Below are 22,749 nucleotides of genomic sequence, written 5' to 3' on the forward strand. Positions count from 1 at the left end.
CTTGGAGGGAACACTTGGCTACCAGCAGCCGAGGGAGGCTTTTATAGATCCTAAAATAATTACGGCATCGCTGAGCCTAGTTGTATAATTTCTTGGCAATATACTAATTAAAACTAGGTATTTACACACAACGCTTATTTAAACTTAAGACTTATTTAAAAGAACCTGCATACTTTTAATAACTGTATATCATGGCTTTATTGAGGCCCGTGTTTTTCATGCAGATTGAATTCTGGAGCACAGTTATTAACATAAATGAGCCCACAGCTTTATGTGCAGGACTGAATACTTCCAGGGCATCTGAATCATCCTGGTATTTCGTTTAAAATTATTTTTAAAATACTATGGTTTGTTTTTTTTAATGTGCCATATTATGGCAATTCGAAATGGCTCTGTGTTTGCAAGGAACGGAGTCCAGCAGAGCCAAGTTTTTAATGTGATGAATAGCGTTAGGAGCTAAAAGCAAAGTCAGATGCGTGCCGACACTTATCAGCGCGGTGCTGCTGCTCAGAATGACTGTTCGTGATACTCGGTTCATGATAAACTTCCCCAGAACACGACGTTACTGGAAAAAAACTGCTCCACTCTGAGAAACACGCAGGTGACACAGTTGAGTCAGCAGCTTGCAGCAGTGACACAGGCTTACGTTTCCAAAAATCCCCGCTGAACTTTTGTCTCCTGCCTGCGTACGTCGGAGCCTTCAAATCTGTCGTCCCATTTCTTGCATTCGCTTGTTTAAACTAACAAAAATCGCCCCGGCCTGATGAAGAGGTGGATTCATGGCCTTAAAAGCCTTAATAGCCACCAAACTTTCCTCTTTCCTAAGTAATTCACCGTATCAATGTTAGTATCTCTGGTGACCACTGATAGCTCTGGGGAAATTATAAACGTGGAAAAATAACAGGCCGCTGTGGAAAGCAGAAAATCCTCCCCTACGAGAGAGGGTTCGGTTCTTGCAGTCACAGGCATTTCCCCATGCACAGGCATCTCAGTGCTCAGAGGTGGAAAGCACCTCACGCTGGGCTTGAGCTATCCACTGGGTTTAAAGGAAGGCTTTGTGCTTCACCAGGGACCTTCCCTCGCCTCCTGCTAGGTCCCTGTTGCCGAAAAGAGACTGCGAGACGGGGACACCTCCTCTAATCCCGCTTTATGCCCAGAAAGGACTTCGGGCCTTAAACCTTTCCTCTCTTTCTCCAAAATATTAAAATGATTTTCCTGAGTGTCACACCGTATTAAAGCAGAATGGAAATGGGTTTAACAATTGCTGGCATGGGGCGTCTGTACAGCATGTGTGTCACAAATCATGTCACTTTTCAGCAATAGGGCTGCTGCCAGCGGGAGGCTCAGAAATGCTCATGTTAATCAAAAATTTTAATTTCAAATCAAATTGACAGTTTACACATGGTGAGAAATGCTTCTCACCATGTGATATTTCAGTATGCTACGCTGGGCAAAATGGGTGCACTTCCCTGTTACGAATTTTGACTGCGGGATCTGCAAATTTATGGGTTTCAGTGTATTGGGTACAGCGAGTGGTTGATCTAAGGGAGCCCCTTGGAGAATAGGAGACAGAAGGGTTTTCATGCAGCCTGGCACTGGTGAGCCGCTGCTGGCACACGCTGCTGGAGAAATGACAGGTATTCAATAAACAGCACGATGGTTAAGAGGAAGATTTAAAGGAGGGAGGGGCTGCGGCGCTATCAACAGGATTTGAAACAAATGTGCTTATTTCAGCCCGCGATTAGTCTGAATACCTAAGTATTGCACACCAAGTTTTAAATATCCTTACATTTCTTTTCGCATTGATGTTCTGCGTGCTGCATCACAATAATATTTATGGCGTTAATACTGTGGCTAGATTCTCATTTGAGGTGGTGTAAACCCAAGTAAACTCTGCATGTGCCAAGCCATGCTCCACTGGTGTGAAGACCAGAACGTGGCTACGTGTCATGCTTACAGCTCCTCACGAGCCCTTAGTTCTGCCAGCAGCTTCCTAGAAGTCAGTAGACGAAATTCAGGAGGCAAAATTTGGGTTAATACTCAATGAGGAGTAAGAGGAGCGAGGACAGCGGGTGGAGCGTGTGCAGTCAGCCCCAGGCAAAGGAGTCGTAGGAACCGGCGTTTTCAGGCTGGACCAGCAACGTGATGCTGACATCAAAACATGCCCAGCTGAAAAGAAATTATCCTCACATTATTGTCTTTAGGAGGTTTTCCAGCTGAGATGAATGCGATGCCTCACTCGTGACACTGGGGCTTTCATTTTACAAAGGCTTTGCACGGGGAAAGGCACAGGCCCAGCAGCGCCCACCTTCTCCCGTCTCCTCCTCCAGTGCCCCTATTTCTCATCCGGGTGCAGGGGTGGGTGGGTGCCCGCTGCTGGCACCCCGGGGAGCATCCCATGCCGTCAGCATCCCTGGGGTGCCCATGGAAACTGGGTGGTTTCTGTGGGACCGTTTGGTCATTGAGTCACGAAGCCAAACCGCCAACACCACCGCAGACCTGGGAGATCCCAGCTGTCGCTGCTCTTGTAACCAGGGCCGATAGGAAAATACGAAGATAAATAACTCCTTCGTATTATTATTTTCAGGGAGGCAGGCTTTTCTTTTTATTACTCTTTTTATTGTTGGATGCCATAAATATTCCAGAATCATTATCCCAGGGTAGATTTCATCTCCTTTACTTCGAAAGGCTTTTGAGAGGCACATTATTTTATAAGCTGCCAAATGAGTATGACCATTTAGAATGGTTTTTCTTCTTTCCTTTAATATTTGCTTTTTGGATTGAGGACCTGAAACAGAAATATGCTAATTTAAGACATCTGTTGTTTTTCAAGCTATAGGCCCCTATCGATATTAATGCAGTTAAGTTTATTTATCGAATTTGGTATATGGTAGAGAGGGAGGCTCTTAATTTTTATCATCATATCAAAAAACTCTGTTTAACTGATTTCTCACCCACACGAGTACCGAAAAGAACCCTACAACGTTAGGAGTCATCAGAAATGAGAAACCACACCAGACGTCTTAGATCCCGGAATGGTTTCCACTGCACAAGGTCCTTAATGTGAACTTGAAGGGCTTTCAGTGCTGCAGGAAGACCTTTCAAGAGAAAGAAACTATCCCTGTGCCCTCCGATTGATTCCCACTCGTGATCGGGTCATTAACGGTCATAAGTTGCCATTAATTCCACTTTCTCTGCACTTAAACACAAAATGAAGCCGCTGTGGATCGGTGCAGGATCAGACTGTTGGTGGCACAGGCAGCCTGAGACCACCTTCACTTGGTTCACGTTTATTAATTTATTAATGGATTAACCCAGATTCTGGAGCTCAATATCACGCATATGGAAATAATCATTAGGCATCATTACTAGTAGAGATTCTACTAATAATAATTAGGCATTGTTATTAGTAGACTCTAAAATGGCTTGAGATGTTGATTCCCGATGGCCACCAAGAGCACACAACCCATACGGATTCGGAGCTGACCTTGAGCACTGGCACCCGAATCGCACCCACGAAAACCAGCAGCGTTTCCCAGTTTACTCTCTGCTAGGCACAGCCTTTTTAGCTAAAAACCAAAAAGGCAAACCATCGGCCAGCGGGTCTGCATATTGCGAAGGGTTAACCCAACTGCCATTCTCACACCCTATTAAGCCAGGAGCAGGAAACAATTTCCAATCAAGGCTGTGATCGGGGCAGGGATTGTGCCGCCTTTTGTGGGAGGCCTCAGCCCTGTGTTCTCTATTCTGGCATGCTCACTTCCAGCTGTTGTCATTGAAATCCCACATAATCTCCGTGGGTCAAAGGGCAGTCATCCATGACTGCCGCTCTTAGGAGGTTATGCTGATTTCTGTTGTCAAATATTGGCCCTTTTCTCTTTCAATCACTCCCATTCGGCTTTTTTTCACAAGAAAGATCCAGCCTAGAATTGTATTACATGACTTTAAAGTCTTAAAAGTGTTCCTCTATTGTACGAACACGACATGCCCTGGACGGTCTAATCCATCCCGCTATGGGCCACATAGAAAGTTCTGGTGCGTCTGAAAACCTCCACCAAAGGCAGGTAGGGGAGAATAGCGGCGATGTCACACGCGGCCCCGCGGTTATTTCCTAAGAAAATATGTGAGCTATTGCTGCGACATTACAATTAAATTGGAAAGAACTAGCTGAAATAGAAGTGGGAGCACTTGTCAGGGAACAAGAGAGAGGTTTGTGTATCACCTTTAATGTGTAATATCTTGCTTAACTCTTGTCTAAAAAGTCCCTGAATTAAAAATGCAGTCTAATTTACCGTTAAAGGGTTATCGTTTACAAATTTGAGGAGTGACTTTTGCACCAAGCAATTAAAAGGAGGCCGTGGTGCCAGCTCTGGAGATGGGTATTGGGGTCTGTTGGTAAATGCAGGTTTCGTGACAGCTACGCGCAATATTCAGCCCTGAGTGCAGGGCTGTTCACTTGGGCCGAGGATTGCGGCTGGGAGGGATGTTTCCTTCCATCTCCACATTTATTTTACTCCGAGGAATAACTGATATTTTGGGAGTCCTGGGGGCGATCCAGGTTCCCTCTGATAACGCCCCCTCTCTCAAGGCCTGCGTGTGCCGTGCGATGCAGACATTAATTTCCTAATCAATATTATTGCCCCATGTTGTTTGTGAAACACGGGATTATCTCGATAGAGGATAAACCTGAAAGGAATCAAGTTGCACTTTGAGCGGGGAGGGCTTTTCTTTTAATCGGGCATTTGGTGAAGATAATAGGCTTGAGACCCTAATTGATGATTACTATTTTGAGGTTTTAAGATGGCTATGTATAGGGAGATGCTGAACGGGGAAAAGGCTTTAGAAATGGCTTCAGTGCTGGGCAGGGGGACTCGTGTCATTTCAAAACACTGAAAAGGAATCAAAGTCTCCCAGAAAGCTGTCTCCAAAGCTTAACACGTCGTCACTCGGGCTGTAGTGGGAGAGAAATAACTGGATTTGGACTTTTTCATCTTCAAAGGAGTACCTCTCTCCCGGTTTTATTTAAGCCTGGTTTTCAGGAAACCAGCCGTATCTCTGTTTAGAAAATACCTCGTATATTTATGGTGCGGTCTAACTATTCTGTAATAAAAATAATACTGTTGGATTACACAAGGAAGCCTGCTAATTAAATAACAATAATACCTTGAGCACCTTGAAAACATCTTCTGATATTCAATTAAGGAACAATAGCCCGATGAACTTTAACCTATAGACCATATTCAGACTTTCTACATAAAAGTAATTGCATCACTCATGATTTTCTCAAGCTACAACAGAAGCTCTTGATTGGTAGCTCAACGTCTGAGACTCCTTTTTACCACTTTAATTGGGAAAGCAGACAATACTCTCCCTGTAAACTAGATTTTAGGACGAAGGTTAGTTGCCTTTGTACACATTTCCTCATTGAAATAGGACTGTTTGCTTAATAATTCAAAACAAATAGCATTAGACAACAAGTCCTAATCCTGATTTCTCCTCTGCCAGTGTAAATTAGGAGAAAATTAAGTGAAACTCTATTTGATCAGCGGAGAAAGTCTTGTGTAAAACTTCTTTAAGATCAGAATTAGGCTCCAGCAATTCAGGCCTTTTCTTCTGGCATCTTTACTGGGATCTAAAAGAGGAATATGTAAATATGTACATTTTCTCCCCACTGAAAGCAGTTGTTGAGTTACGGGAAGATGTTTTTCATGTGGTACTTGTTCTGACAGCGCTGCGTCGTGTTTGTACGCTATGTGGGATTGGGTAATGGCGTCTTATTTATTAGTTACTCTCCTGATCTGCTTTATTCAATTTGGTTGTATTAGCCCGGGGTTTTTGCCCCCTTTGGGGGAAAAAGGATCATCCTCAGAGCCAAAATGAGGTCTTTTGCAATGAGCTATCTCCTAACTGGGCCTAGACTTGGGTAGAAGGCAAGGATTCAACAGTATATTCAAATACCTGATTCACTTTGTCACCCGTCTGTATTAGGTGGAGCAAATAAGTCTGTGCTTTAGTCAAGAATGTGATTAAAATTAAGCACAAGCTCAAAGTGCTTTGCTGATTCAAGGCCTGCCCTGGCTACCCAGGTGTCTTAATGGAAACCCAGGATTTCAGTCAAGGAGCTCTGTTAGGTTTTTATAAAAAGTGAGTAAAAATCCTCTCATCCTTATTTTGAACATCAAAATGCGACCATCACACAAAACTGCAGAGATAACCCAGTCATGTACAGCAAGTTCAATGTCCTGTCTTTGGGATCTTTAGCAAAGGCATCACAGTATGAAAAGTAAATCTTGCAAGCTTTCAGGGTATCTAATAATCTTTTCAGTAAAGGAGCTCATTAATGCTAACATCTGCATATGGAATTGCTTGACTTTACCTATTTTTTTCTCATTCGTATGCCAATTTGATATATTTTTGCATTTTGACCCCTGTGAATGCACACACAGTGTTTACTTCACATATTTCGTCTATCCTGCTCTTTCCCAGTCATTCCTCTTTTACACGTCTCGCTTCTGAGTCTCGTTTCTCACATTTTCTTGTTGCGCTGCTGTCACAGCTCAGCAAAAACCTCAATCTTAGGCCTGGATTTTGCAATCTGAACCATCCGGGCAAATCTGGAAACTTCCATGGAGTTCTGCTGAACTGCCGATTCGCCGACCAACTGAGCACCGAAATCGGCTCGGGATACAACCCAAAGCCAAGGGCATCGTGTCTGTGGGTACCGAGCTGTTATCAGTGGTTGGCGAGACCGATTTCCTAATGCTGATAAGTAAATAGCAAATTGGAGAATTTCACAAATTGGGAAATTCACCTCCCATTTGTGAAATGTTTATTTTCAGTACTGAAGGATGAAAATCTAATCCTGCTCGTTGCGTGCTGCTGTTTAATGATTACCGTTATATGCGGACACAGAAGAAATATTCCTGAGCGGACGTTTCAGGTACACCCAGCACAACAAGAATAACCAAGTTAGCAGGCCCAAGGGAACTTACTCAGCTTTTCTCATGCTTTTTGGGACCATGAGAGCTAAAATGTATTTAAAACCATTTACGGCATTTTCGTTTCTGTTTTTACCCATGTTTGCTAGGTTAAGGCCGTGCGACAGTGGTGTTTTTATGGGATGATTTCAAAGGCCTTTAGACTTTTCCCTTAAAAACACCTGCCAAACATCCACCCGCGGCCGCAATTTGGGGCAAACCCAACACGTGGCAGATGTCGGTGGCGCTGCCGAATGCACTTCTGGAAGTTGCTGAGCTGCTGCCACGCTGAGCACAGCGTGAGCTGGTCCCGAGCATCGCCCCGCTCCCTGCAAAGGGCTCTGCGGAGCCGTAAGCGGCCTGGCCCCGCTCCAGCAAGGCACTTAAGCATATGCTTAATTTTAGGCACATGAGTGGTTTCAGTGAAGACCTAGGAGAATTATTTTTAATTCACAGATCATTTAATTCAATAGGCAGGTCTGCTGCAGCATATGAAAAGTAGATCTTTGTATTAAAAATACCGGGGAAATTGTCAATGAGCAAACGTCGTGTACAGCCGGCAACCGTTTCGAAAAAGCAGGATGCTGCGGCCGTCACCTTTATCATGGTAAAATACAAAGCAGATTGGGCAGAAGCATTTGTAATTATCCCAGCGCTATTTCTAAGCTGAAAATAAGGAAAAATAAAAGCTCGTAAGAAGATTTTTTTCATTTGAAGTGGGGAAAAATTTATTCTCTTGATGTAAATAAAAACCTTGTTTGCAGATTCAGGAATTTGTTTGTGTTGAATTTCAGCATCAATTTCAATATTTTATAGTACATTTATCTACAGCTGGAGCATGACAGATTTGTGTATATTTATATGTTTGTGTACATAATACATATGTATACACACATACACAAGGATGCCCAAAGATATACATATACACAGTTTGAAAACTCATCGTTATTGCCGAAGTCTAAAAACACTCCTGATGTAGAAACTCGTCTCAAGTCTGTTAGTGTAGCGACTGTGTTCATCTGGCGCTGGATCCTCACAGAAACAGGGAATTTCCTCCATGCAGGAGCAGAATGTGCTGAGATTTCGGGTGGAGAGGAACAAATGACCTCCCTCCCTGTCTATCCCAAACCTTTCCTTGATAGTCCTGCATATAAGATGGGTTTCTTTAATTCCCATTCTGCAGGGAGAAATGGGATATATTGAGTTTTTTAAAGACCGGGAGGACAAATGCAGCTTGCATTAGTCCTGCTCTGGTCGTTAGAGAGAGGTACACGGGTATTGCCGGGATGAGCGTGGGTTACGGTAGAAAATACCAAACCTAGAGAAATGGTAACAAATCTGACAATTAACAGCGGAGCAGATGGTGCCCCTGCAAAACATTCAATAATAAATGTGTGCGTGCACTGGAATCGGTGACTCTAAGTAGGACAGCCTAAAAAGGTATGCCACTTATCCCGCGGACAAGTAGGACTTTACGGCTCTTTTCGTAATCTCTTTATCCCGAGATTTCTCCGCTGACCCTGATTTTCCAAGCGGGAGGTCAGGGTGGCCGCTGCAGGCCGGCCCCGTCCCACCCCACGCTGGGCCGCAGCCCGAAAGCTGCTCCTTTTGTCACTGAGCATAGCCGTGAAAATTAAATGAACATTTGGTGGTAGGCATGTTTGCAGAGAAGAAGGAGAATGCTGTTATGTAAAGTGTAATAACATTTCGATACCGAGCGCACAGGCATTCCTCGCTCTGGGGAGGCGATGGGGAAGCGCACGCCCCGGTTCCTAAAGACGGTCCAAAGCGCAAAGTTAACGCTTTTCTTATGCAGAGGTTTATTTTCTCTTTTCAAAAGCTAGTTTTAAATGTTAGGAGATTTTTTTTTTTGTGGGAAAGGCAATTTCATGTTTTTGAACCAGCTGCTGTTCTAAGATCTCCCTAGTGTAGCCTTAGAAAAATGAAGAGTACATCTTTAAATCTTGTTTTGTTTGAATGAATGGGTAGATAATCCTGATCAGATGTTTCTTTAGAGAATAATGTTTAAAACGATTATGGAACTTAGCTGTCCTGTCTGTTTCCTAGGTACAGTATTTTCATTTCAATTGCGAAGTCATTAGGGGTCACCCAAGGTAACCGTTTATTAAAATAGTCCTCTTTTGTTTCAGATTTCCTGTTGAGATGCTTTAACATGTAAAAATCTCCCCGCTGATGTGTCATGTTAGCTTTCCTAACCTCTAGATAGAAACCACAAAGCAGCCTACATAGCTGTATGACTGGTTACCCACCTACATAAACAATAATTACCGCTAAGTGGGAAATTAGATGGCACATTTTAAGTCAAAATGAAAGTAAAGTATTTGAGAATACCGTCATTAAATGCTTAAAGCTAATCGCAGCTCTCTCCCTCTGTTTGTTTTGTAGGACATTTGGGCTTCCAGGACAGTTTTGTCACTTCAGGTGTTTTCAGTGTGACTGAGCTAGTAAGAGTCTCACAAAGTAAGTATCATTTTGTGGCCGGTTTATGTGGTTTCCTGCAATCCCGGTTTTTTCCTTTGATTCTTATCGTGCCCCTTCCCTGATTCAGAAACAGCCTCTTGAAAATTGAGTCTCTTCTCCCCGCTTCTTGCCGGTGGACACTGTTTATGTGCCACATCATTTTTTTAATATATATATATATATATGTATATATCTCCTAATAAATCATAATCTATTATAGAAAATATATCGTCATAATAGATTGTAACAAAATAAGATCATTTTTAAAAGTAAATAATGATATTTTAATTCTGCAAACTTGCATGCGCAAGCTGATAAGCTCATCTGGTACCCAGCTGAAAGCTCTGTTTCAGAAGGCAGAGAAATGCCTACAGAGATCTGCTTACCCAGCGGGTCCCTTGCAGGATCCCAGGGCTGTATTTTAACCAGACCTCTAGAAATGATACAAGCACGTAAGTCTGGAAATTTTCCTACGCTGCTGTTGCACGTTGTGTGCATCCTTGCTGTGCATATGCGTGTTTGTACACCTGCAAATTGATGAACTCGTTAATAATGCCAACAGCTTCAGCCCTGATAATCTCGGTTGCACGAAGGCGCACACCTTGGCTTGGCAAGACCCGTGTTTCCTATGAACCCTATGGGATTCTGTCTTCTCCAAAGATTTGGTTTTTGACCTTTAAAGAATGCTAATGCCCCCAGTGTGACTGACATGCTGCAGCATGGCCATTACAGGCTTGTCAATACTCGCTAACGACAGTGAATTAAGAGAACCTGTCACCACCCTGCTCCATTGATCAAAGGTGCATTGATTGTCTTTTGCCACGACGTAATCCAGATAGGCCAAGGAAAGTGTGTGGACAGAGAGAGGTAAACCAGGGCCGTAGGTACGAGTGCTTTGGTGTAGAGCTATGCAGTCACACCACATCGTCATCAGTTACCACCACTCCTGGTGAACCACTCTACTACCTGCCCCTTAAAACCTTAGGATTTGTAACCAATCTTTAGCACAGCCAGTGATAAAAATGGTTCTCCTCTTAGACAGCAGGGATGTTTGTTTAGGTATTGGCTCTGAGCACGTAGTTTAAGTCCTTCTGGGGCTGGAATCTGACTGGCACAAACCGAGCAGATAATCTGCGGTTTTGAGGCAGAACACAGCATTTCTGTAAGGATTTTTCTGGTTTATTTCCTCTTTTGGAAAGATTCGCACTAGTAACCTGGTTTTATATTCAAATATAGGGTGATACAAGAAAAGCAAGGCAAGTGGGACACATGAATGTCAGAGTTATATGTGCTGGAAAAAGAGACAGAGAGAGAAAAAGTTTGAGGCAGACATTTCTGCCATGACAACTGGTGGGAATTTTGTGAGAAGGACAAAGTGAAGACTGAGAAGTTAAGAGGAGCTGCTGAGCACTCAGCACGTGTACAAATCAGTTCAGTTACTGAAGTGCTTAATTAGGGACTTGGACATCGAACTCACTATGCTGGTACCTGCAGCCATGGTGGACAAACCCGGGTTGTCACCGGTCTCTGAACATCTCCATGTTATGTCACAATATTTCAGTGTGCTGCACTGAAAAACACAAAGCCCAGATGATTCACCCTCCCCCTCTGCAAGGCATCCCACTTCCCCACAATCTTATCTTCGCTTCCACAGCAGAGCTGCCTCTGGACTCTGTCAGCCATGTTCCACGTCTGCACGGACGGGGCTGCTCGAAAAGTGCCCTCTTCAGTTTCCCCCTTCACAGCCAGCCCAGGCCCAGCCCTCCTGAGAGCCTGGCACTCATGAACAGCACGTTTCATGCCTATTAATTGTCCATTTTACTTTATTCTATCTAAACTATAATGTTGTGTATCAGAAATCCTGGCATTCGGCATGTTTTGCAAACGATGAACTGTGCCGGAGACGTTCCCACTCCTTGCCATGGAAATGCATCACCTCCGAGGGTCAGGCACCCGCGTGCGGGAAGGGCAGGACAGACATGAACTTTATCAGCAATAAGAAAGGAGGTGGTGGTGGGCAAAATGCAAAGATACAGCTTTTATCTCTTCCAGACACAGGGGTTTGCACTCTTTTTCATGGGCTCTTTAATAATCCTGGGAGGTCAAGACCTCCGTTTTATATCCTGTCCACAAGCCAGCACCTCTACCAAAAATAGTGTCCCCAAAGCATATCGGGATATCACTTCAGAACTGACTCAGAGGGAAGAGTGCCAGCAACTGATTTAGCTACGCTGCTTTTGATAGCACCCTGGATTTTCCTTGGAGATGCCCCAGACGTGTACTGACCAGCCGTAACCTTGTTTACTGTGCGAGGTCTGAGAAGCCCACAGCCTGACATGCCGTGGCTACCCAGTAGGATATGTTTAGATTGAGGAACAAATTCCCGGCAAAGTCAGTATGAATTTGCATGCTAATAGTCCGAGAAGTATTTAACATAACAGAGCAACAAAGTAATTGCTGCGTATCTGCCTAACTTGGCAGGCAAGGTCTTTTAAAGTGTGAGCTTTTCAATATAACCCTTGCTGGGTTGTCTGCGTGTTCCCATGTCTTGATTTGAGACCAGTCCATAGGTTGTTTTCATGCTGGGGAGCTCAGCTGATGAACAGCCATCATCCAGACCTACCGGCAGCTATTAACAGTCTGCAGCTGATCAAAATGTCTCCTAAAAAGACATTGCTCCTTCAGAAGCCACCACCACGACTACGGAAGGAACAAGCCCTCATGTTTGGTCTTTTCCCAGCATGCTCTTCCTTTCCTTTCCAAAGAGGCCATCTCTGTGGATGCCCATCATCATCTTTCTTTCCATGCTTGCTTTTGATAACACGATGGTAGAAATAAGTGATTTCCCACAGTTCTAATTGGCCTGTGCTTTGCTGGCGGTATTTAATATTAATCTTAAGAAATATTGTCGCTAGCTGTTATGTGCCAGGTTTATTTAGTAAAGTTCCCAGAGGTCCACCTGACAAGGAGTCTCAAGTAATAGGCAGTTGTCTCCGTCATGCAGATTTGAGGAATGAATTGAACAAGCGAAAGGTCAGCTGTTCCCATTATCTGTCTTACCTATCAGTGCTGATCATCACAGTTTCTGTGAGCGATTGAACAAGCCAAGACTGTTTTGGTAACAGAAACTTGCTTTCTTCAGTTCTACAGATGCAGATTTTCATTTGAAATGCTACCCGGCTACTGAATCTTGCAGAGCCTAGTAAAATAGAGAAAGCAGATCATAAATGTTCATCTGAAAAACACATAGTTCCTCTCGCACCCCGTTTGATGTGGATGTGGCAGCCCACGCTGTCAGTTCTCCTGTGTTATTGGCAGGCAGAGGGTGTGATCTCCTTTCTAAGTGGTGTCTGTCACCCCAGATACTGGGAAGACCCCTTCGGATAACAGAGACTTCATCCTTCCGTCTGTAGAGAGGTTTGGGCTGACAACAAAAGACTCAGAAGCAGAAGTGTTGGAGATGTTTGGGTTTAGGGAACTGACAGCCAGCTTTTGGCCAAGCAAAACCTTCTCCCTCTCTACCCTTGTTAGGAAAATATTGCACTGGCTGTGTGCAGATATTCGCAGGGCACTGGAGAATAAAACGCTCTGCAAAAGCTGGGGCTGTGGTGCCAAGCCACTGCCAAGCGTCCTGTCCCCTTTGCTTTGAGTGTCCCCTTGGCTTTGAGTCCGCAGCGTGTGCTCTGGTGCAGAGAGCTGCTGGAAGATCTCCTCCTTGGAGGTCCTTCAAGCAGCCAGATAAACTGCGCTGCCCAGGATGTGAGGAAAGATTTAGGATTTATGAACGTTGGCGAGAGCCAAATCAAACATACTTGTTTGGTGCTGTGTTATTTGTCAAAATGACATCATTCCTCGTGCTGATAAACAAGGGAATTCTGACTGCGCCCTGGACTGAAAATGCCACGCTTTGAGTTTCAAGATGTTAAAACTGTGTGCGGTGAGGAGCTGGATGGAGCAAGGGGGTGACTTTTAATCCTGCTAATGAGCCCGTGAAACCACAAGCACACACGCGTACAAGCAGTTGCTTACTGCTCCTGTATAAACACAGAAACGGTCCCGCTAATTATCCCTGAGACAGTTGCACTAATTGCACAGGTAAGAGGTGCTTTTGTGGCCAAGGGATTTTGAAAAGCTCAGGATCCGAGGCTGCTGGATGGGGCGGGAGCCAGGCTCGGATAGTGGCTGCTTTAGGGCTGGAGACAGGGGATATTGCCGTGAGCAGACAGTGCTAAAAATGAAAGTAATTGCCACCGCTCCAGGCACGGAGCATGGGTGTGAGGGAGGAAACACGGCTTCTTCACGCCTTTCATGCAGCTACAGCCGAAACACAAAGTGCAGGGCAAGTCCTGCCAGCCCCACCCCAGGCCCGGGTGCCTCTGAAAAGTTTGGGGTGCCCTGGCCTCTGCTGTGGGTCTGGGCAAGGGGCAGGGAGAACGCTGCTGCCTTCCTGCAGCCCCGGAGAGGAGAAGAGGCTCTCCTCCACGCAGAGCACGTGTGTGAAAGCCGGGGTATCATAAACCAGCTCTCTCTAAACAGCAGCCTGTGTGTTTTCTGCTATACTAAGCATTACAGTAGTGAAGGTAGTTAAAGTCAGCAGCACGAAAATTAACATTTAAAAAGATACTCTATATTCCTTAGCAAAGCACTGCTATCCAAAACACACTGTTTGGGCTTGGGTATGAGAGGAAGAAAAAAAAGATTATGATAAAAAATAGACTGCAGGCATAGAGTGAACAGTTGCCGTGACCTTGCCTTTTGTATGCCATTACACAATTCAATGGCAGTCCACTCAAACCTTGCTCTCGATCAATATCCTATTAAAGCAGCACAAAAAGTCTCTATAAACTTAGTGGTTAGCTATGTTTATAAATGGAACTCAGCATAATGAGATGGTCAATAGCAGGCCGTACTTGTAATTTTAAAATGAACATCACACATTTCATATCTGTTGTATTCGGCAAAACCGCTTTGAATCTAACGATACAGCGTAGGAAACAAAGGCCTTGCACACAAAAAAACAACCCAGCTCCCTTTTCCTCTCGACAGCAGCAGCGGCAACGCAGTTTGTTTCCCTTTGTTTATGGAGTCACAACACAGGAAAAAGTTTATTAGTCAAATGTCATGTTTCTCCCATTTAACCTTAAACACATTATCACTTTGCTGCAGCGTTACACATGTAATGATCTTAGTCACATCCCAGCCCCTCTGTAAAAATAAATACATAAAAATGGGGAAAAGAGAAACTAAATACTAACAGGACTAGAAGAGAGTGCCGTATTCTAAGGAAGACAAATGCCAGCCTGGCTGGTTTTATTTAGTGGGTTTCCTGTTCTGTAATTCAATAAATTTTTCAAAACAAATATTGCAATTGGGTTAAGTCAGAGGGCTTTTTGTTAATTTCTCTGTTATTTTTCTTGACATTTCGGGTGAAGAGCTGAGCTAACAAGCTGGCAGGAGCAGGCTGGCAGCAGAGGCAATGCTCTTCATGTCCTCAGGAACAGCCTGCCTGCTTTCCTCCTCCTCCTTTTTTTGGGAAAACTACCCGGTCCTACCTGTCAGAATGAGTGAAATGGGTCCCACCTGCACAGGGTTGGGTATTTTTGGTGATGCCAGCAGCTGAAATGGGAGCGGCACCCATTAGCAGGGTGGGTGAAAGGGGAAGAAGGGTCTTTCCTTCTTGCCCTCCCGTCAGGTCAGAGGACATCTTGATGCTGGCACATAGGTGGGGACTGTTGTTTTGACTCATAACTTCAATTTCTGACATCCTTTCCTGTTTGGGAGTTGTTCCTGAGCTATCAGAAGGTCACTTTGCTGCGGAGAATTTCTTAAGGGTGGGGGAAACGGTGTGTTTTTAATGTCAGTGGCCTGGGGTTTCTGCAGGCTGCAGCGTGCAAGCAGCCGGCTGGGCTGGAGTGGAGCTTCCCAGCCTCTGAAACTACTGAAGAGGGTTAATTTAGACAGAGTCCTGTTATGTTTTGCACCTCTTTGAACCCTTTGCAGGGAATCCTGCAAATAAATGCAGATGTTCCCCTCCCATCAGCTTTCTGGGTCTGTGTGTGGTGGACAGGCCACAGAGGCCATGGAAAGCCATTTGGACCAGGCCCAGGTGCCTCCTGGCTGGGCCGTGCCTGCTCTCGTGGCGCGTTGCACTGCAAAACACAGGGGTGAGGAGAGGAGGTGAACGTCAGGCAGCGAGGCTCAGCTCTGCCGAGGTTGAAGCAGAGACAGAAAGCACACAGGGCTTCAACCAAACTCCAGCCGGGAAGAGGAAGCCACCTTCCGCCATGCGGTTGAAAAGCATTAACCTCTTCCTGACGGTCTCGGAGTGGGCTTTGCACGTCACGTTGCTGTGTTTTATGACAGTAAATCAGGATGGTGACCCCTGTGTAAGGACTTGCCAAGGGGTTTCAGGTGCCCATCGCCACTTTAACCTCTCTGCTTAGATCTGTTGGTGCATTTCGGAGGTGGGTTTTGTTCTTAATCCTCGGGTTGCAAACAGGCTCTTGCATCAGGCAAGGTGGTTTGGCCAGTGACAAAGCAAGCATCCTTCATGTTTGCTCCCCCGGCGGAAATTACTGTGTGATTAGCCCTTTCTGCTTTGTGCTGAGTTTACACAGCGTTAGCAAGACGTCGTTCCTACTCCACCCCTGGTCTGCAGATACATTTCATTTTCCTATAGGGCCAATTCAAGGGTTGGATCAGAAACGTGCAGGATCTGGGGAGAAAGCGATAAATGGAGGGAAGTGACAGAAAGAAAAGCGTTATTCAGATACCAGTTTTTCCAAATCTGCTTGAAATAAAACTGTTTCATAAATTTTGCAATGCCTAGGAAATTCATCGTGCCTCAGAAAGAAATCACTTTAATTTAGTGCTTGCCTTTTTACGTTCCTGTTTGGAAAACGGTATGCTTAACCTGTAAGTTAGGCGTTGGTAGGTAGAGGGTACAGAAGAATTGATCAGCAAAGGGTTTACAGAGCACAAATCTGTTTGGCAAGGAAGTTGCTGAAAACTGTGGAGTAGATGCTGCAGAGAGTACCTTTATGATTGATTTCCATTCAAGTCAGACTGACTGCAGTGTGGTCATTTTTCTAACCCGTAACTGCTCACACTGCAGCAGTCTGCTATCTGCAGGGTGTCTGAATTATAGCAGTCCGTGTCCGCGTTACCTTTTACACAAATTACTTACACCAGTTTCTTTTTCCATGCAAATTCATCAGTTTTACAGCCCCTTGTAGCTGCTGTCAGGAAACTGTTGCAGAAAGCACAAATTGATAAAACGAGTTGATTTTACTATGCTTAATTTTTCTTTCTTTCTGTTAACACACCCTTTCATATACCCAGTGTGCAGGAAGCGTATGATAGTTAAGAGAAGATAACAAAGGGCTTGAGTGTTCTTGTCATAAATTACTTCCCAACTTAATTCCTTTTAACGATCGTTCCAGATTTTTTCAAGTTTTAATGGCGTTGTGTATTTTCCGTCCCGTGCTTTTAAAAGTCCACGGCCATCCAGGCTGTTCCCTTTTTGTCTCAATGACGTTCCTAAAAGCTCCTTGCCAAACAACAACTAATTGTCTTGTGGGGATGATGAGGCAGCTGCAAAGCTACATTATTCCTCTGTCAAATCACTGGGAGCTCCTTCACACTTGGGGTGAAATCCTGGCCCCATTACAGCCCATGGCAGCCCTCCCAGCAGCCAGCGTTTCAGCCCAGACATGTTCGCCGGGTGATAGGAGCTATCCTGTCTCCATTTCCTCACTTCTGCCCCGTCGGAGCAAAAGATATTTTTTCGCGTTTGAAAATGGGCCAGGTTCGCAGACCAAAGATGAAACTTGGCTCGGCATCCTTGTGTGGCACCGAGACTGCTTCGCCTTTGTCGCCGGGATTCGGGGCTCTCAGACAGTGCGTCCCAGGCCAAGCTTGGGCATTTTATTGTGCGGTGCGTCCTTTTTTTGAGATGTCTCTGAAATGTGAGAGAAAATCATCATCTGTAATTGTCAGCTCCCAAAGTTGTACTGCCCTGTATACAGGAACAGCGGCAGTGGATACGGTACCGTGTTATATATGCCATTGTAGTGACATTTCTTCATGAAATGCATGAGCTGGTGACTTTAGTATTAAACTGCTCTGCTCCTTTTCTGTCCTCAGAAGAATACGGCCCATGGAGTTCATAGGCTTGTGCCTGCAGACTTCAGGGTGTGTAGGAATTAATGATGTTTTAATAGAAAACCAAGGCGTTAGGACAGGGAAATTAAAGGTGCTCCTATCCCTCACAATAAAACGTAGGTGCTGGATAAGGTAAGAAAAGGTGAACAGTGGAAGGTAACTGCTGGATAGAGGTTTTTGGGAGTCAAATGTCTGCAGCTCTGATTCAGCTGGAGGAGAGGCCAGAGGAAAACTCAGATGTTTGCAGGCAGAAAAGAACTCGGGTTTCTCATCTGCTTTTGTGCTTTCTCCAAGGAGCATTTGTAACCTCTGTGCTTGTGGATGTACATCACGTACATACCAGAGGTCCTGAGGTGTGTATTTCCCTGCCTATACTGCTTATAGATTATGCCAAGCGCACCACAGGGATGATGCAGCCTGTCTGTAGCTGTGCCAACAGATGCAGTGTTGTCCTAAAAGCAACAGCAACAAGTTTCATTAAATGTTAGGATTTATATTATATAGGATATCAATAGAAAAGCAATGCTTAAGGAAAGTCTTGCCGTATTTTTAATTTTTTTTTAAAGAATACCTTTGGAGGAATATAAGAAAGACAGTATGTCAGGAAACATTGTGTTCCTGATAAAATATACCTCTTCTTAATTGCAATGCCAGTTACCATTAGCATTTCCTAATTTCCATGTCCCACCTGTTCTCGTCGTGAACCTAAACACACTCATGAGGAAGAAGAAAGTGATTTTGAAGTGCAGTTCCTGCCTTATTCACATGACTTACTGACTGCAATCTCTTTTGTTTCCCCAGCACCGATAGCTGCAGGAACAGGCCCTAATTTCTCCCTCTCAGATTTGGAAAGTTCTTCATACTACAGCATGAGCCCAGGAGCGATGAGGAGGTCTTTACCTAGCACATCCTCTACCAGGTAATTTAATCTCTGCCTACTACCAGGTTACTTGGAGACCCGGGCCAGCCTCATTACTCATCGGGGAAAGTAACCATTAAAGTCTTTGACAAGCTCTTTGGGGGCCTCAAGATGTGGAGCTGTTTCAAGATTCACAGAGCCGAATGTTCAGCTGCATTGCTATTAAAGTTCTTTTTGTGTGTACAAGCCTCGAAGAAAAGCTGCTGCATTGCCTTGTGTAACTCCTGGCTGGGGAGGAGCTCCACTGGATTTGTTGGAGTTTTACTTGTGGCAGAAGAGAATTTGGAGCATATTGAGATGTGCTGCTTTGTACCAGCAGGAAAATCACAAGATAGACTGATAAGCATTCTTTATCATAAAAAAAAGTTATCTGTGAGGCTAACATTGGTTTAGGACCTTGGCCTGTAATGCATTCTGGTTTCCGTATGGCATTTAGAAATTTGTGACAGCCTTCGGAAAACTGAATTGTAAATGCAGATGACTACCTAGTCAGATTTTGGGTTTGGCTTACATTCCAACTATCAAAGAAGGATATTTTTTATTTTTTCACCTGTCACTTCAGCCATCCATGAGATGAGATTTATAAACAAGCCCACTCACTGTAGTAGTCTTGAACACTATTAAGGAACCAGATTGATTTTATTTTTCTTCTCCCCCCACAGCCAAAATAGGTCACTTATTTCAAAGACATGACAAGAAAGCCTAACTTCAGCCCAGGCTTCTTTTACGTGTTTATCTCAGTCTGCAGTGCCACCAGCTTTGCAGTAAGCAAGAGCACGTGTAAAAATTCTCTATAGTTTGAATATAGCTGTTGTTTTTATTTAAAAAAAATCTTTAAAGAGAGGCTCTTAGCAATAACTTCTTACAGTTTGCAGTGATTGGAAGAACATTCTGCATCTTGCACTTGGTGTGCACGTTATGAAGCTCCGTGACTACAGTTCCCATTAAGCATGAATTTAAAACTTTGTGCTCTTTCATTGTTGCCTGTAAACTGCGTACCCTACAGTGCTCATCATTAGCACCATTCTCAGGTAGAATTTACTCGTGACTCCAGAAGCAAAAAAGTGAAGTTATTAATGTTACTTAAGAGCTCAATTGTTGCTCTTCTATTCTTCTGCAAATAGCTACCACTGATAAGGAGCTAATTATAAACAGCATGGGTAGTTAATAACTTGGTAATATGTTTGTTTTCCTCTCATTAGGCTGTTCCCAGTCAGAAAAAAAATTATTCCTTAAATACACAGACTCAGCAGAATTATCAAGTGGTAATTATATTGTATGCACACAATTTCCCCTATTGACACATAACAATTCTCCAAATTAAGGGATGGCCAAACCTGCATTCCAGGCATACCGCAAGAGTTATTCTTCCTGTTTCTCACAAAGTGATTTCGCACGCCCGCCAGCTCCTACCTGAGCGAGGCTTCGGGTGGGGAACTGCGCAGAGGCTGCACATTTTAAACCCATAGAAATCGCAGTGGAATATTCGCTGTCTGCTAAATACGTTCCCCCTACACAGAGGAGCCTGTTCTTGAGTGCCTGGAGTCTTAATGAAATACAGGTTTGGTGAAAAGCAGTGAGCTGACCCAGCCTTGGAAAAGTACTTAGGGGAGAAATTCTCTGTAATGTCCCCACGCAGTCTGCACAACTCATTAGAGCAAATCAAGCCGAGTTGAGTGTCCTTGGCTTGGGGATCCTCTCCCAAAACTCCCCAAGTCTGAGTCAGTGGCCACTGGGGACCACTGAAAGGGCTCTTCTGTCTCCTGAGCCCTTGGGGAGGGAGGGGAGCTGTATCACAGGGGAATCCTTTAGTGCTGACGCTGGCCAGAGGTACCTGGTGGGGGCTTTCTGTGTTTGCTAGCATGCAATTGCAGAGTAGAATGCTCGTACTTTTAGGGTAAAGTGAACATTTGAACCAAGAATAAGTTCTTTCATCGTTCACTTGTCTGCACTTCATCATATGGGGCTGGAGTCTGGGTTAATTTAGTGGTTATGGTTAAAAGATTGCAAAATAGAAATTTGAACTGATAAATAATTTGTCTTTCAGAATAAGCTGTGGGAAAATCTGACAGTTAAAATAAGTCTTGTGTGTCATGACCATATTCATTCAAATTGCAAAAATCATGTAATACGAGTTAAAATCTTGCCTTTTTATTGGCCTCTGTGTGCTTTGAAAAATGTCCTACTTTTTGATCTCTAAAAGCCTAAATGTTAAACAGTCCTTTAGTAAAATGAACCTATGTTCAGGGGTTCAGTTTGGACTCCATGAGAGGTTGTTTTGTCTCACATGGAAGAAGAAGCAAATCTGAAATGAGAAGTTGATGCTGAGAAGTTGGGTGGGCAGGGTGGCTGTACAGGACCCGTATCTGGCCCAAAATCTGGTACAGTTTCCATAACCCAGTTAGTCTCAAACAGGGCTGGCAAGGTTGGACAGAAGCCCCTTGGTTCCTGTCCATCCATTTAGTATTTACTCTGTGTTTTTGCGTTCTCAGCTCTACAAAACGTCTCAAGTCTGTGGAGGATGAGATGGACAGCCCTGGTGAGGAGCCGTTCTATACAAGCCAAGGGCGCTCTCCAGGAAGCGGCAGCCAGTCAAGCGGATGGCATGAAGTGGAGCCAGGTAAGCCCCGGCTTTCAGGAGCCCCACAGCATCCTCTCCAGTTGCTCTGTTTTGTTATCAGAAAATACTGAATGCGGTTTAGAAAGGTGATCGATCCTAAATGTCTTGTAACTTCTGCCGAGAAAAGGTCAGTCTAGTGAAAATATTGTAGTGGATTTATTGCTTCTGCAGCTGTGAATGTTTCTGTAGTGTGTCACTTCTGTGTTTTGGCCAAATATCTGAAGTATTTAAATAATGCAGCAAAAGATAGGCGGTCTTTTTCTGTCAAAAACATCCAGATTCGATTCTGGGATAGCGGTGACAATCACTTAGCAAAAAGCAGTACCTGTTTGGACTGTGCCCTACAGTTACACTGATTAAATAAATATCCCTAAATTGATATAAGGTAGGAGGACTTTTCAAGCACCGTACAACACTTGAGTTCACTTAGTAATGACTTTTAAGAGACTTACAGAAGTTGTTTTATTAATCTGTAATACCATGAAGTGTGATTGGAAGCTTCATATCAAGATAGATATCATCTGTGTTACACTTCGTAAGGTTTAGGGAGCAGCTCTTCTGGCTTTTCTCAGTTAATTTTTGTGTATGATCTTTCTTGTTGATCATCTTTTGGGTTACGTTATGTTACATACTTAACTGTCCATCGATCGCGTATCTTGATCATCTGGGTGCTTAATACTATTGAAAATATTTTTCTGGGTCAGCGCTACATCCATAGATGAAGTTAATGCCTCCGTTTTGTGTACAGCTGAATATTCAATATTTATTGCAAATCAAAATGACAGAAGTCTTATTTGTTAGATGAAGGCATGCAGAGCTTTCATCTCCAGCCTCCCAGTGTTTGAGGGCCCTCTGAACAGCCCAAAGGATCTTTCTCAATACCTATTTTTTTTCCTTCCTCGTTGGTTTGGATTTAAAATAGCATGGTTTGGGTTTGTTTAGAAACAACACATGCTTGTCTAGGGCCCTGTGTATAATGAACTATATAGCACAGAAAAGTAAATTCAACCTGAACAGCATTAAAATCAGTTCTGTGGGCACTTGGCCAGCCACCTATATCCTTCATCATGTAGGAAACATACCCACAGCTTTCTCTGGAGACCCTGTCAAACAGCTGTCCTTTACAGCATGCCCAGAAAGTCACCAAATTTGGGCTATTCCAGACTGGGAGGGGACTGATTCCTGCGCCTGGGAGCCCTCAGAGGCTCCCTTGCCAGCTGCCCTCTCTCCTCTAATGAGGAGGAGCCAGCTTGTGGGCCCTTATTGCCTGCAGATGTGGCACTTTGGCAGGAGGAGAGGGTGGACCTGCAGGCAGACGAGTGCCAGGCTCCCCGTGCCTGCCTTGCCGCCGCCATCCCCAGGGCCCTGGTGTTTTCAGGGAGGTGCCCTGCTCCATAGGCACCAGGGGCTGTTTCCTCCATCAGCTCCAGATGATGTCAGGCAGAGCTTCACCTTCTACAAAACTGGTCTGCTTGCAGAGCGGCAAAAACACGAACAAAAGCTCAGCGCCCACTGAAAGGGAGAGATCGCAACCTCCTCTGCAGACGCAGATGGCTAAAAGCTGCCTGGGTCACTGCTTCTACATCACT

General features: G+C 44.4%; 1 protein-coding gene across 1 annotated transcript in view; it reads left to right on the top strand.

Annotated features, from left to right (window-relative positions):
- The window catches only part of NFIA (nuclear factor I/A), a gene marked incomplete at its 3' end in the record, with an annotated part of 115,735 nt that overhangs the window by 47,203 nt on the left and 45,783 nt on the right, over window positions 1-22,749 (top strand). The window contains exons 5-7 of the mRNA XM_010182319.1: window positions 9,384-9,458; window positions 18,423-18,540; window positions 21,033-21,160. Of these exons, the coding sequence (XP_010180621.1) occupies window positions 9,384-9,458; window positions 18,423-18,540; window positions 21,033-21,160 (321 nt within the window). The remainder of the gene's footprint in view (window positions 1-9,383; window positions 9,459-18,422; window positions 18,541-21,032; window positions 21,161-22,749) is intronic.

The sequence above is a fragment of the Mesitornis unicolor genome, unplaced genomic scaffold, assembly GCF_000695765.1.
Source record: "Mesitornis unicolor isolate BGI_N332 unplaced genomic scaffold, ASM69576v1 scaffold8994, whole genome shotgun sequence".
Classification (NCBI taxonomy): domain Eukaryota; kingdom Metazoa; phylum Chordata; class Aves; order Mesitornithiformes; family Mesitornithidae; genus Mesitornis; species Mesitornis unicolor.